The following is a 16,191-nucleotide window of genomic DNA, read 5'->3' on the forward strand; positions in this document are numbered from 1 at the left end:
AACCAGGACCAAAGTCACAATCTTTTACAGGAAAAGAAATACACTGAAGTCCCATAACTGATAAAAGAAATACACCGAAGTCCCATACACATGCTCTAGAAGTCCATTAATATCCTGGTTCATAATTCTTGCCTAGAGCAAGATCCAGATCCTTGTGATCTTCTAAAAGGCAAGCAGAGATGGAGCTGCCAGAGAGAGGGAGGTTATTCCACACAACAGAGATGCTTCTGAGGACCCACCAAGTCAGTGGTATGTTTCAAATATTTTTTACCACCGGTTCAGTGGGCGTGACTTGGTGGGCATGCTTTGCACATGCACACAGACTTTGACGCTTCAGCAGCTGCCGCGTGGCAATTGCTGTGCCGTGCAAAGCAGCTGTGCTTCAAAAACAGGACATAAAGGTTAGTATGGGAGCCCGGGCAGGCGGGTGGGCCCAACATAGAGTGTCAGAGAGAATCGGTTCGGTCTCCGCTGCTCATTGCTGCTACTGCCTCGGCAGAATTGGGCCAAACCGGTAGAATACCACCACTGCCCCAAGTGTCTGTTTCACCAATGGGGGCCTAGAGTATGCCCATTCTGCCGAATCTGTTGGGATGGGAGAGGTATTTCTGTAGTTACTGGCCTCATGCCATATAGGACCACCAGCACCATGAACTGCACCTGGCGTGAAGTCAGTACAGGCACATGGCTGCAGTGTTACATGGATATACCATGGAGTACCTCATATTGCATGTGTTACTGCATTCTGGACCAGTTGAAGCTTAGCTTGAGCTTCATGCCTTTTAACCATTCCACTCTGATATATTAAGCCAAAGTATTGGGCTACAATTGGTTTTAAAAAATTAAGGACATTATTTTTCTTGTGAAAATAATTGTGTAAGGTTCTTAGAACATAAGTTATTGGTTCAGTCATTATTTTCCAGAATAAGCCTTGATTCTGTGTGACATTATATACAGTACATTAAAATATTTGTGATTATTTTAATATTAGACATTCCAATCCTCAAATAGAAGATATTTGTTAAATTATTAGAAATATTATGATATATAAACATGCTATTTTGGTACTTGTTTTTCATTTTTATTAGTGTCATTTACTAGATTCTCCTTCGTTGGCTTGTTGTTTTCTTCTCTAGCATTAAGGTCTGCTATGAGTTCAAGACAAGAACTAGATTTTTAAGTTCTTACCTGCATATTTTAGGGCCCAGTTATATCGAGATCATTATCAACTGAATAGGTTATGGATGCAATGTTATTATTCAGGAAAGAAAAACCTGTGAAACTTGCTCCCTTTTCTGAAAAGCCAAGAGTGAAAACAATGATAGAGACACTTATTGTCATGGCAACACCTAGAAAGGAATTTCTCTGGTTTCCTTGGTAAAAATCTTCTGTCTGATTTAGCGTCTGTTTATAGGACAGCTTTCAAAGTACCAAAGTCAATGAAACAAATGCAGTGTGTTGAGGAAAAAAGTAGTTTAGGGTGTGTGGTTTTCCCCCCTTCCCGTTTTATGCTCTGAAATAGAAAGAAGCACGATAGTAGTCTCTCTGTTTTATACAGATAATTGACGTATGACTGGTTACTTAACAATCATTCAGAAGTTACAATAGACCCCCCCCCCCCCCAAGCTGCTTTTGACCCATTTTGAAGTTATCTTGGCTGCACATATCACATGATCACATTTTGGGCACTTGGCAAATGAGCTCACCTTTTTGGCCATTAGCAATTGCTTATGGTCACATGATTGCAATTTCTGATGGTTTTTGCCAGTTTCTGGCATTACTTCCAGTTTCTGGCAAAAAGTGCCCATTGGGTAAAATGGATTCATTTAATAACTGCTTCAGAAAAGGTCATAACATTGGGTCATAACATGATGACCTACTTAATGATTGTGATAATGTTGGGCTCAATTAATGTAGTAAGTCAAGCATTACCTGTAATAGAGGTTCTTCAGGTTTAATAGCATACAATTTTACTTATGGACATTGCAGTTGGTTTTTGTGAACCTCAGAAAGCTAAGCAGGGCTAGACTGGGGAATGCAGCTATTTAATGGGAGACCATTAGGAAATATCACATTAACAATATCCCAGAAATAAATAAATCACTTTTGCATTGGTGCCATGAAAACTATGTGGAAGTGTCCTTACAGACATAAGGCACTTAACTTGACTGGAAGGAGATTTTAATGTATCTATTCAACATCTAAATAATTGTCTACCATAAAAACAAAAGAATAAATAGGGGCAAGGGATAAGCGTGATTTTCTTTCTGTGCATGCTGCTAGTTCAGTTTGTTCATCTAATTCATTACTTGATTTTTAAACTCTTGCACTGGGACATTAAGGCAGTGACTCTAAATGAGTTATATGTTTATCAGAGGTAGGATTCATAGGAAATCTTGGTAAGGTATAGGGTTAATTATTGAAATTATAACCAAGTGATTTCAGTTTTTGTTTTGGTTGTAAAGTTTGATAGAAATGGGGGAGCTTAAGATAGGACTGAGAACAATTGTAGAAGTGAATGAATGAAAATGGTCATGGTTGATTTTTACCCTTTTAGTTACTCAAAATCCAAATCACACACTCCCTGTACTGGCATTATCTATTTTTATCTACTTTGCTGGTAAAAGAGACCATGGATACTCCCCTGAAATGCACGTTATTGTGGTTGTGACCTTCAAGAAGTTAATTGAGGATGGATAGCATAACATTGCCCAAGTGTTGGAAAACTTCCAGGCATTATATCAAAATGACAGTAACATTAGACAAGTTGCTTCAGAAAGTAGATTTTATTTTGTCTCTCCTCAGAAGAAAATTTGGAAACAGTGTGTTTCTCAGAATTCTGAGAATAAGCTGGTAGATCCCAATTTTTCAAGGAAAACCAGCTTGGCATCACCCCCTATTGATGTAAAGAGCTTTGTCTGATCTCAAAGTGAAGTTGAACTACCAGCATCCCTGGGGAATGCAGCTATCAAATGGTGTATAAAAAGATGATTGTCACACACAAGGAAATGTTATTTAAGTAACTCAAAATAGGACTTCTTATGAATGAGAACAATATTTCTTACATGGAGGAACTCAGCAAGTGCTTTTCTGATGAATGACACAGGATGTTAAGATCTCAAGCGTTATAACTTTTAGTGTCAAGTTGTTGGTTGCTGAAATAATATTCTTCTATTCATGACCTGTTACCTGATACTGTATTTTTATAAATAATAATAGAACTACTTTACAGCTTAGTTGATTTTTGTTTAGTATTTTGGTTGTTTGTTTAGTATGTGTTATAAATCTCCTAGCTATAGTTTATTCAGCTTAAATAAAAGCACAGTAAAATAAATACATTAATAACTACTAAAATGTTCTGCAGCTGTAGTTAATTCAATTGCAATTTTCCTTAAAGATTTGCAGTAAATCCTTTAACATATTTTAACGTCACCTGTTTGAGAAAATGGCTGCCATAGAGCTGTGACAGGCACAGAATGTTGGGGCAGCCCCTTCTCATTGCAGCCTCTACAGTAGCGTGTGCAACCTTTATAAATTAAAAAAATGGGTCATACGTAGCTCTAGGAAAGTCTGTTATAAGTTAAATCTGTGGTTAAGTGACTGGTTACTAGTCAAGGATTACCTGTAGTGGTACGGACATCAAAACTGCGGAGGGCCACATGCCACCTTCCTGTATTCTTACTGCACACGCATCATAAAGAGCTAAATTGACTATATCAGCTCATGACATAAAGAAATGTGTCTGAAAGTTTATCATTTTTCATTTTTTCTTCCTTTTTAAGATGAACAAGAATCTGTGCAAAAGCGGACTTTCACAAAGTGGATCAACACACATTTAGCTAAGGTAATACATTATTCTGCTTTTTATAGAATAAAAATGCTGAAGTTGTAAATTGGAAGGCTTGAAACAAGATCTACCACTTGTAAAAAGAAAGCATTATCTCTAAAGGAAAACTGGATAAAATGGATAATGTTGCTCTGCCCATTGAAGTAATTTAGAATGAAAACTGTCCCATTTGTATAGCAAAAGAAGGAACTATTATCATTACAACATGTGTTTCCTGTATAATGCTGGACAGGAAACTAAAAAGGAAAAGGAAAGTTTATATGTACTTTTCTTTCAAAACTATTATTCTCTTTTTTAAAAAAGAAGTATAATAAAATTATAATTGTTTTCATTAATTATTAATTACATTGATTTTTAAAAGCAAACAAAATGATACCAGATTTTCTTTGCATCTGGTATTTTTAGAATATCACAATATTCTATTTTCTTCTAAGAAAGTGTACACAATTCTGCTTTTAGTTTTAGAAAAAAACTAGCAAATATTTTAACATTCCACACTCCTGCTTAGAAATTGGAAGTACTCTTTGCTCAAAGATTGGAAACAATCTGGATTTTCATTCACTTATTGAATACTTCCCTCATTTCTTAAGAACATCATTACTGAAATCAAACTCTCACTTTTTTAAAGAGGGATGCAACTGGAAGTATAGTGAATGAATCCTACAGAGGAGGCAATTTTTCCACTTAAAAATGGCTCTGAATAATTTTCCAATCTTCTGGAGCAAGTTTTGGAGAAATAGCCCTGGAACAAGAGCCCTGATGGCACAGTGGTTAGAATGCAGTACTGCAGGCTAACTCTGCCCTCCATCTGGAGTTCAATCCTGATGGGATTCAAGGTTGACTCAGCCTTCCATCCTTCCAAGATCGGTAAAATGAGGACCTAGATTGTTGAGGGCAATATGCTGACTCTGTAAACGTCATAGATAGGGCTATAAAGCAATGTGAAGCGGTATAAATATCTAAGTGGTATTGTTACTGCTAAAAGTGACACAGCTATATGTGGAATGACAACAAAGGGAATTGCTGGCTGGTGTATAGATTGTATTTGCATAGTGCTGAATTTGTCTCATCTTAAGAAAATTGGAACTGTCTGATTAATTTATCCTATGGAACCATGAAGAATTCTTGTCTGTTTTGTCTGTCTGTCTGTCTGTCTGTTTATCTATCTATCTATCTATCTATCTATCTATCTATCTATCTATCTATCTATCTATCTATCTATCTATCTATCTATCTATCTATCTATCTATCTATTTATCAGAGGGAGGGAGGGAGGGAGGGAGAGAGAGAGAGGGAGAGAGAGAGAGAGTGCACCACCCAACTCACTATGACCTTCGGCAGTATACACAAATGTGAAAAAAAATATACCCCGCCCATTGAAAAACAGCATAATATATAAAATCAGCTAAAAAAAAATACAGTGGCAAACCATCTAAAGTACATAACAACTCAAACAATTGGAAATTCATTGCCTTATCTCTATGCAAGTCCGACAATCATCAACTTTTCAGTCCTAGTGTTGGAAAAAAATCTGAAAAGAATTCCCAGTGCTTTATAGAAACCTGTTTTATTTTAACTTTGGTCAAATAATCCAATTTTATTTTCCTTCATTTTACTTCTAACAATTTTTATCTTTAATTCATTCTGATGCTATCATACAATTCTCTCTCTCTTCAGTTTTTATTTTTCCCATCCCAAAAATTCCTTTGAGGTTTCAGCCAATCTCTTTTATAAATCCAATAAAAATTATTGTCCGGGTTGTTCTCTTGATTTATCATTTGTATTTCCACTTAATCTTCAAACTTTAACCAACTTTCTTTTATATATAGAATAGAATAGAATAGAATAGAATAGAATAGAATAGAATAGAATAGAATAGAATAGAATAGAATAGAATAGAATAGAATAGAATAGAATAGAATAGAATAGAATTCTTTATTGGCCAAGTGTCATTTGTCTTTGATGCATATGCTCTCTGTGTACATAAAGGGAAAAATACATTCATCAAGAATCATAAGATACAACACTTAATGATAGTCATAGGTTACCAATAAGCAATCAAATCATGCTAGGAAACAAATAAAACAATATAAATTGTAAACATACAAGCAACACAGTGATAGTAATAAGTGGGAAGAGATAGGTACTAGGAAGGATGAGAGGAATAATAGTAATACGGTCTTAGTAAATAAGTTGACAGTGTTGTAGGAATTAGTTGTTTAGCAGAGTGATGGCATTCGGGGAAAAACTGTCCTTGTGTCTAGTTGTTCTAGTGTGCAGTGCCCTATAGCGTCGTTTTGAGGTTAGAAGTTGAAACAATTTATGTCCAAGATGTGAGGGGTCTGTAGATATTTTCTACATATTTTCTGTAGATATCCAGCAGAAGTTCCCTATCCAGATCATTTTCTTGGCTTGTCATTTCTTGGCTTTAACTGCCTTCTTTGTTTTACAATCCATGCTTCTGCTTATCCAGCATTTCTGCTTCTAATATTTCTACATCAGACAAAATTTTTCACATTTGTCATTCCTTCATTAATGTATTGTGGACATAATCTATCCATAGAAACAGACAGCATTGCTGACATTGTAACTGCTAAACTCTGAACCCATTCTTTAAATATCTCCAGGAACAGTGTTCCTTCAAACCTGTTCATTGATAGAGTGCATTCAAACCTGTGGGAGACCATTGTCTTGTGGTCTCCTTTTGAGGAGCACATGTGGGTAATATCCAGTCCTCTCCTTATCTGGAGAGATTCCACAGAACTCTTGGTTCTTCAATGTTTGCCAAGGTCAATGTCTCCACTCATTGCCACTTCACCTCCCCCGGAATTTTATGGAAAGATGCTGATTCTTAACTGTTTTTCTAAAGGCACAGACATATATCAGGGCTAGATTGTTCCAAAATATGTTCATTCACATCTTTTGTTTTAGAAGAAATACTGTCTCGGATCTTAAAGGATAGTTAGAGCTGTTAGAGATTACCATTAATACTCACTAACAAACTTCTTGTACTTGGAATCCATAATAGAGGATAGTGATTTCAAATTCATAAAATAAAGTAAAATAGGAGGAGGTATGAGAGGTGTGAAGCCAAGGAAAAATCCATAACATAAAGATAAGGCAGGATTTTGGAAGAGACAAACAAGAGGCATAAATTTTCTATGACAGTTATGCTTTATCATCAGGAAAGAGTCGATTAAATTGTTAATATATAAAGCAGATATACAGTAGGCTTTTAAAGAGGACTGCATTTTGAGCTGTATTGTTGGGTGTCCTGGAGTTGTTTGCTTATAGATAAAATCTGGAGAAGTTCATCCTCTGATTCTGTGGACAGTGGGAAATATCTGTTGGGACATAAAATTAAAAAGGTCTCACTTAAGGTTATATTGAATATTGGATCATCCATACCATTAGATCAGGGGTGGGATTCAAATTTTTTAACAACAGGTTCTGTGGGTGTGGTTTAATTGGTGGGCATGGCTTGGTAGTCATGTGACTGTCTAGGCATGGCCAACTCAACATCACTCATATCGAGGCACACATCTCCTCGCCTGGCCTCTCGTGACTGTAGGGATGCTGCAAAAGTCGTAAGTGTGAAAAATGGTCATAAGTCACTTTTTTCAGTGCCATTGTAACTTTGAATGGTCACTCCACACAAGCAATGTGCCAGCAAAGAGGGGGAAAAAACTCCAGAGTTCCTGAGACAGGAACTCTGAGACAGGAAGTCTAATCCTGCCAAGAATGTAATAAGGGTTAATGGAGAGACAATTTCTGAAAGCAACACCAAAATGTTTCCTTCCTGCCTTCCTTACAGGATTAGGCCAGTAATTTCTTCTAACAACTGGTTCTCCGAACTGCTTAGAATGTTAACAACCGGTTCTAGCGAATAGGTGCGAACTGGTAGAATCCCACCCCTGCATTAGATCTAGATATTAAAGGAGCAAGAATTAAAATAGATACTCAACTTATGACCACAATTGAGTCCAAAATTTGTGATGCTAAGTAAGAAATTTGTTGACTTTTGCTCCAGTTTGCAACTTTTCTTGTCACATGTATTAAATGAATCACTGCCATTGTTAAATTTGTAACATGGTGGTTAAGTGAATCTGATTTCCCTATTGACTTTTCTTGTCAAAAGGTTGCAAGAGGTGATCACATGACCTTGCGACCCTGCAACCATCGTAAGTTGTCAAGCATCCAAATATAAATCATGTGACCATAGGGATATGTGTGAAAAATGGTCATGTCACTTTTTTCAGTGCTATTATAACTTCAAATGGTCACTAAAAGAACTGTTGTAAGTCAATTACCTATATGTCCTCCGTAATTTGTCTTATTTCTTAAAATGAGATCTTTGGCCATCTGTCTCTACTCTTTATGTGATGGTATTTTCTCATTTTTCCAGTTTTTAACAAATACAATCCTAGCTGCTGTTAATACATTTACAATCAGGTATTTCAAGTCTTTACTATATATTTCAGGTAAAATTCCCAATAAAAATATCTCTGGTTTCAAGTCTATATGTTTTTTTGTCATTTTTTCCAACCACATGTGGATTTTAGTCCAGTATTTTTTAGCATCCGCACAAGTCCACCACATATGGTAATATGAGCCAGGTGTCTGATGACATTTCCAACATTTTTTGGATTTATTCTTGAACATTCTTGCTATTCTTGTCGGGGGGAAATGCCACCTGTAAAACATCTTATACAAATTTTCTTTATATGCTGTTGACATTGTCATTTTATAATTTTGAGACCACAATTTTTGCCATTTTTCTAAATCGATCCCATATCCAAAATTCTTCCCCCAAGCAATCATAGTTTCTTTAACTTGTTCTTCTTCTAGTTTAATTTCTAATAAATATCCATACAATTTTTTAATCACCTTTTCATCAGTATCTGTCAAAATCTTATCTGTCAGTCAGTTTATCATAGAAACCTTCTGTTTTAGAATCTTTATCATACCTTGAATGTATTTGCGCATATGAAAACCAATTCATCTTTATACCTTGTTCCTTTAGTTTTTGCATAGATTTAAGTTCACCCTTTTCATTCAATATTTCACCATATCTAACTGTTTGTTCCTTTTTGTATATTATAGGATAAGAAAATGCTTCAATAGTCAATAACCAGACTGGAATTTTCAAATAACATTGTCTTTTAATCTTCTTCCAAGAAGATAATTAGCTTTCTTATGTAGTGGGTTCTTGGCACAGATAGATGAGTGGTTTACTGCTGATTTTGAATAATGTTATAACTTTAATAAGATGTTGCATTTGTATTATATTACTGTCACTTTGTGCACACTGCCCAGAATCTTTTTAGATTGAAAGAGTTCATACATTTTCAAAATAAGCAACCATATGCGCTTACATCTATGGAAATTATGGAATGGAGGCACCAAGTGTCAGAAAATAACATACCTTGTAACAAAAACATGAAGCTATTGTAGGTGGATATATTTTTAGTTTTACGGGACCATTAAGGACAGGAATATTACATCTCTCCTGCCATGTTTAGTCATCTGAATATTTTAGAAAAGAGGCTTTTGTGTGACCTCCAACTTTCTAGCTTTAATCGTTAGCTAAAAAGATAAAAGGTATAGATTTATAATAAATCTAATAAAAAGGTAACCTTTTAAAGATTTATAGCATGGTATGTGCTATTAGCTAATGAGTAGCAAAAAATATATAGAGAAAATGTATACTGCAGATATTTAGAAATCATTACTTGAACCAAGCCAAGTGCTGATGTAAGTCAAATCATTTGGTATTTTGGAACATGGGTGGAATAAATGATGGGGTCATATGAACTGATGATTTATTATTAGTCAAATATTTGCAAGCTGAACATTATATAGAATTAAAAAAATGAATTTTACAAAATTGATTTGTCAGCCAAAGGTGGCTGAATAACTTTCATTCCTTTTATCGACCTTATCGTTTTTGCTACTGTGAAAAATATCTTGATGTGTCATACGAAAATGGAAACATCATACTGTTTCACCACATATTTTTGTTTGGCTCTGATATAGGAACTGTTGTTGGTTTGGTTCTGGTTTAGGGCCTGTATGTCTTTAAAAGCTGTATACTTTTTAAAAATAGTCTCTGACTCCAATTTCTCTTCTAGTGAAAAGCTAAGCAATTTTAGAGCCTAGTTATGCATAATGTTCATATTTTAAGAGTCCTATTTCCAGTTAGACTTTTCAATTTTAGAGTGACTGGTTAAAAATAATATTTGGTTCTTAAGAAGAATATGTTCTGTTGGCTGCAACTGCATAATTTGAGATCGTTGTTGTTAGAAGTTAAGCAGTTTGTTCCCATGCCAGGGTACAATAAAAAGCAAGAAGATAAATAAATTGTTAATTGCAATACAGCCCAAATCAACCAATAGGCAAAGATTAGCAGTTATTCCTTATCATCTCTTACAGATTTCTAATTCAAAGATGTAAGCCAATCATTAGCAATGAGAGTGTATGGCATGTGAAGCCTCACCTGTAGTTCTCTTCCCTTTTTATTTAATGTAGCCACAATGGCTACAAAGACAGTGTCAGCATTAAACAACAATTTTGTGTCTATAATCTTCCTTTCATGTAACTTTTCTGACATGCTCACTTACCCTTGACAGAGCTAGCTCTCCCTGCAAAATGGTATCACTGTTGCTCATTACAACTTTTTTGTTTCTCACCAATTTTTGTGTTATTTTAGATATTATTATAAGAAAAAAAGATTCAATATTGTGACTGTGATAGATAGTTATTATGCCACAGACTAATGGAAGAAGTACTAAGGTAGAATAATATCCTATTTGTGGGTGCATCTCCCAAGTTATTCCAAATCTAAAATAGAATGTGTGTGGTATATATGTATCCTACAATGCTTACTGGCGTATAAAATAGAACTTTATTGCTTTTTAGTATTTTCACTATTTGAAAGACTGGAGAGAAGATGAAATTTCCAAACATTGATTGTCCCAAAGTTATTCTCCAGTTGTGTGCGGCTGGGAAGGACAAGTTGAAAAGAGGTGCTACATAAATACAAAAATAGAAGCAATAAGAGGAAATGTACAAACCAAATGTGAGAAAATAAGGGGAAAATTGAGTGAGAAAAATTGGAATCATTTTTGCGATATAAAGATGTACAGTTAGTTTACCTTATGTGTTGCTTGGGATGGAGTATATAAGAAGTATTGCTTTCACTGTAAATAAAGATGCATTGGAAGACAAATACCTGATGTACGTTCCTTCTATTTTTTTAAATTCATTCATTCATTCATCAAATTTATAAGGGCTGCCCATTTCACATGAAATTACCATAATGTATGTGTCTTCATATGCTATAAGAAAAATAAACTGTACTCAGAAAATATTAAGTATACAGAAGATATTTTTCCAGGATAATTTTGCTCCATCAAGAAAAGTTTTCTGGATATATTTCTTTTTAGACTCATTTTTATTTTCTGTATAATAATAATGAAGAAAGGTAAAGATTTTCTCAAGTAAAGGTTGACTTTTGGTGACTGCAGAAGTAGAGCCATAAAGGAATTCTGATAAGAGTATAGAAGTGAGTCTTCTATAATGCTTTCCAATTTCCCAGTGTGATCTCATTAACAGACTTTCTCTGTCACACAAAATCTTTGACATGCTAATGATAATGGTAAAATAGGAAGGTAGAAAATCATGATTAAATTGAAGAAGATACAATATGAGAACAATTTGTAACAGAAGTTTTTTCAAATTTTTCTACTTTCATTCGCAGCGCAATCCTCCCATGGTGGTCAAAGATCTATTTGAAGACATTAAAGATGGAATTGTATTGATTGCTCTTTTGGAGGTTCTTTCAGGACAAAAATTGGTAAGTATTTTTAATATATAAATACTTATTTATTGTACTATTAATTGATCTTATTCATGCTTTGTAAATAATGGCCTTTCCCCGAAACATTGGAATGTTAATGTTCTTTCCCTGTGCATAATAAATAATGCATACTCTATAATATTGATCTGGTATAACAGATGGATTTATGAATTGTTGATCATCCAGTATACATAACCCATGCTAGAAAAGTAAATGAATGAAAAAGTAAGCATTAAATAGTGTAAATATTTTCATATTAGCATTATAAAGTATCAAGAGTATACTGTTAAGAAATCATTCTATGATTGGTTCATTTTGACTTGGTTTTATAGTGTTAGTCACTGTAATTTATAAATCTCAGTGTGTGGTGTAATGTTATGGATATATCAGGCCACTCTTTTTTTTTTTTTTTTCAATAAGCCATAGTTAAAACAAGGCCTTCAAAGTTCAGATCCCATGGACAGTAAACAATCTTAAGGTGAAAAAAATCCATTTTAGAGAGTGATTTCAGACAACAGTAGTCTTTCATACTTTAAATCTAACTAATCCCCTGTAATCACAGTCAACATGGCCAAGGGTCATGTTAACTGGGATTCTGAGATAGCTGGAAACATTATTATTAGGAGCTGTGGTGGTGACACAGTAGTTAGACTGCAGTATTGCAGGCTGACTCTGCCCACAGCTAGGAGTTTAATCCTGACCAGCTCAGTGAGGTAAAATGAGAACCCAGATTGTTGGGGGCAATATGCTTACTCTGTAAATCAGTTAGAGAGGGCTGTAAAAGCACTATGAAGCAGTATACAAGTCTAAGTACTAAGTGCTGTTATGGAGAAGTCTGTCCTAGAATAATTGAGCAGAACTAGGCAAGTTTAATTAGAAATTAATTGAGATATAATGGTGTCACTGCTCAGAGGAATTTGTTTCAGGACCTAGCAACTAAATTGCTGAAATCTTGAGCAAATTAGGGCTGAAGAACAGGTATTTTACTGTTGGTCTTATATCGGGTACTTCTTGGATTTTATAGTCCAGTAATCCCTGGTTTCCACAGGACATGTGCAAAGTTTTTCATATGGATTGTAAAATTGTATTATTCATTGAAATCCAAGTGCAATTATCATTTTCAGAGTGCAAAGAGCTCTTCGGTTCCTACTTGTTAAATAACTTTCAGTCATCTATTATGATAAGAAAAAATACTCCCTCTTGTGGTAGAAAAAAATCTTAAAGTTTGTCGTTACTTTTCTTTAATTGAAGAATACTACAAATTAGTTTTATTAGTGAAGCATTAAAAAATTGAAATTGATTTATTTTGTATTTATCCAAAATATCTATTTTTAAAAAAATATATAGAACAGGTTTTAATCAAAATCAAAATAAAATATATTTCAGCAGTTATTTTTATTTAAAAGTTAGTACAGTTTAAAGGCAATTTGATGCTGGCCATATTTGTTCAATTTTAGCTTCTGTGCCTAATCCCCAGTTAGCACGGCCATTCACTGGAGATTTGGGGTGTTTGACTGCAACATTTCCAAAAGTTATCACAAGAGGGGTAATTCTGACTTGTAAACACTGACAACTGACTTCTATAAATTACTGGTAGATTTATATTCTATTCCCTCAGAATATAAATATAAAAAGAATAGGAGCTTTAAGAGATCAATAACTTTTGCCTAAAATTGGTTTATTTATTTGGATATGAGGCTTCTATCCATCACTGAGTTTCCGTTCTAGTGGTTTTGTTTAGGTATTCCCATTATGAATACAGTCTGTTTTTATACTGTGATTTGTTAAATGTCAATGGACCTTTTTTATTTATATTTTTTTAAAGCCTTGTGAACAAGGGCGAAAATTGAAGAGAATCCATGGAGTGGCCAATATTGGTACTGCTCTCAAGTTCCTAGAAGGACGTAGGGTAAGTTTCAGAGTTTTGTATAGCCATTTGCCTCTTTTGCACACACCCTGAAAGAAACTTACCAGACTTAACCAGTCACAATTTTTCCCTACTCTGTAGTTGGGATGAAATTAAATGAAAAATAAAATAAGAACCTCAGGAACTAAAGCAGTAACTATTATAGAGAGATGATAGGAAGTAGTGAGTTTAAAGCACTTTTCATGTTAACTTGTTACTCTGTATAAAGCATATTTTTATTTCATTTTATTCTAAACATTATCAACATATAGGATTTTAAATACATATTTATTTGTTTTCCATGCTAGTCCGTGTATAGAGGATCACCGGTTAGTATAAAACTTTTATCAAACATTCAACAATATAACAAATTTCACTAAAATTAAATAAACATTTAAAAACATAATTAGCTATATTACTTAAGTACTCTATATAGAGAGCAAAAGGTACAAAGACATACATATTGTAGGGAATATAAAGACCAGATATATGTTATCTAGAAAGGTACTATAAATGTAGTTCTTCAGGTATGCTGCCAGGAGTATGGGGGCTTGAGCAGTTAGGACACTGGGTTGGAGGTGAGCAACTCCACGTTCAAGATCTGAGAGCTGCTATGGAATGGGGTTGAGCTCCCATCCTTTACTCCAGCTCATGCTGGGAGCATCAAAGGAGCCCTCAACTGGGCATCCGCAGGGCAACAGTGATGTCACCGCTAATCTTTTCAACCTGGAAGCACCTCAGTGCTTCTGACACGAGGGCAGCAGCAGGTTATCTGCCAGGTTATCTTCTCAAATGAACATATTGGGGCAAAGATTGCTAATTTTTGTCAATAGTTGTCTTCTTATAATACTCCTTGCTAGTTTTCTTATATTAATTCTCTATCCTATTTGATCTTGGGAGTGAACGCATTCTGCAGGGGATGGCAAGCTCAAGTGGTTTGGCTTCCTATTTTTGGCAAATGGATGCAGGGAATTTTTATAAGCAAAATAATGTGTGGGATCTAGTAATTGACAAGTGAAGTAAAGGTTTATATACCTAAAAGTCTATTTGAAAAGCATCGAGTGCAGCATATTATTTTCTTCCTAATCTACAGAGTGTCAAGCCTGAATTTGATTGGATGGTAGATTGGGTTGGACTGCCCTAGTTTGCAGGATTTTCATGGTCTACTTTCATGTACATTTCATTCCATCTAAGAAATACAAACATAAAGTGACAAATGTTTGATATACTTATAGAATTTTTTAAAATTTGGAAGAATAACTGTAGGCATAGCATAGATTTTGAGAGTATATGCTATTTACATTAAAGCTCATAAACATATCCACAAATGATTTCATCTTATAACAAGCTACCTGGTTGTTGGGCTTTCTCTAATGCATGATGATAATGTGTTTGCATCTTCCTACCCCAAAATAGATTAAGCTTGTCAACATTAATTCAACTGATATTGCTGATGGAAGACCATCTATTGTTCTTGGGTTGGTGTGGACAATAATCCTGTATTTCCAGGTATGGTATTTTCCTTTTTTAAAAACAATAAAAGACACATTATTACTGCACTGGTTGCACAAGTCAGCCAGTGTCCTTCCTAAGCCAAAGGCATTGTTTGCTATTTGATGGTGTTAAAAGTAAAACTGCCTTTTGCAATTGACTGATGATGATTTTGTCAATGCCATTGTTGTTCAAGTGGTGTTCCAAATGTTTTGGAATTGCACTTGAGGCATCTATTATTATCTTCACTTTCTTTTGTCACAATTATTCTATTCTATTCTATTCTATTCTATTCTATTCTATTCTATTCTATTCTATTCTATTCTATTCTATTCTATTCTATTCTATTCTATTCTATTCTATTTATTCTATTCTATTCTATTCTTGTTTGCAGGTCTTTATATTTTGTAATTTCCTAAAATAATAAAAGACTAATTATGGTTGGTCATACAGTCAGCCAAACTTTTAGATTGGATTTAGTATTTTTATCAACCCATCAAGTCCTTCCCAAGATTAGACAGGACACAGAAGTAATAATATGCTACTGTAAGTAAAAGATATGGGGATATTTAGGTCAGAAATCATCACAGGCAATTCTGACCATACTACTGTTCCAAATCCTGCTTTTTCATTCTCTATGATAAGTCTTCAACTGATTTCCCCCCGCAAAAAGCATTTAGGAGAATTTGTCTTTGATTGGATGCACATACATATGTGGGTTTTTTTCCCCTAGTGTCAAGAGATTGTGTATGTTCTGTAGTTGCTACACTTTTCCTTGCTTCATGAAGAACTTCTTCCAATAGAAATGTTGCAGATCAGGATGTAAAGACAGTGAAGGAAGGTGCAAGGTGATGGAAAAAAGTAGATCCAGTTTATAATAATGCCTATTTTTGTTTATATCTCAAGAATGGTCTCATTGCTCAAGGGATTCTGCCATACCTTATGAAAGAGAATTAGTACACCTTAGCACTGTGTGAAGGATCAACAATTTATGCTTTAATGGTGACAGTGAGAGTTTATATGGCTTACCGTCATGTTCTTTAGACTTGGTTCCTAGTTCCTACACAATCATCAAAATTATAGTAATCA

General features: G+C 34.6%; 1 protein-coding gene across 7 annotated transcripts in view; it reads left to right on the forward strand.

Annotated features, from left to right (window-relative positions):
* SYNE1 (spectrin repeat containing nuclear envelope protein 1) overlaps nt 1–16,191 on the forward strand; it is a 292,109-nt gene that overhangs the window by 37,059 nt on the left and 238,859 nt on the right. For all 7 annotated transcript variants that reach the window (XM_087969930.1, XM_087969959.1, XM_087969939.1 and 4 more), the window contains exons 3-6: nt 3,783–3,844; nt 11,607–11,702; nt 13,531–13,614; nt 15,028–15,120. In XM_087969930.1, the coding sequence (XP_087826056.1) occupies nt 3,783–3,844; nt 11,607–11,702; nt 13,531–13,614; nt 15,028–15,120 (335 nt within the window). The remainder of the gene's footprint in view (nt 1–3,782; nt 3,845–11,606; nt 11,703–13,530; nt 13,615–15,027; nt 15,121–16,191) is intronic.

Source organism: Notechis scutatus, chromosome 1 (assembly GCF_049901735.1).
Source record: "Notechis scutatus isolate UNSWTSFEM ecotype Mainland chromosome 1, rNotScu1.2, whole genome shotgun sequence".
NCBI classification, from domain to species: Eukaryota; Metazoa; Chordata; class Lepidosauria; order Squamata; family Elapidae; genus Notechis; species Notechis scutatus.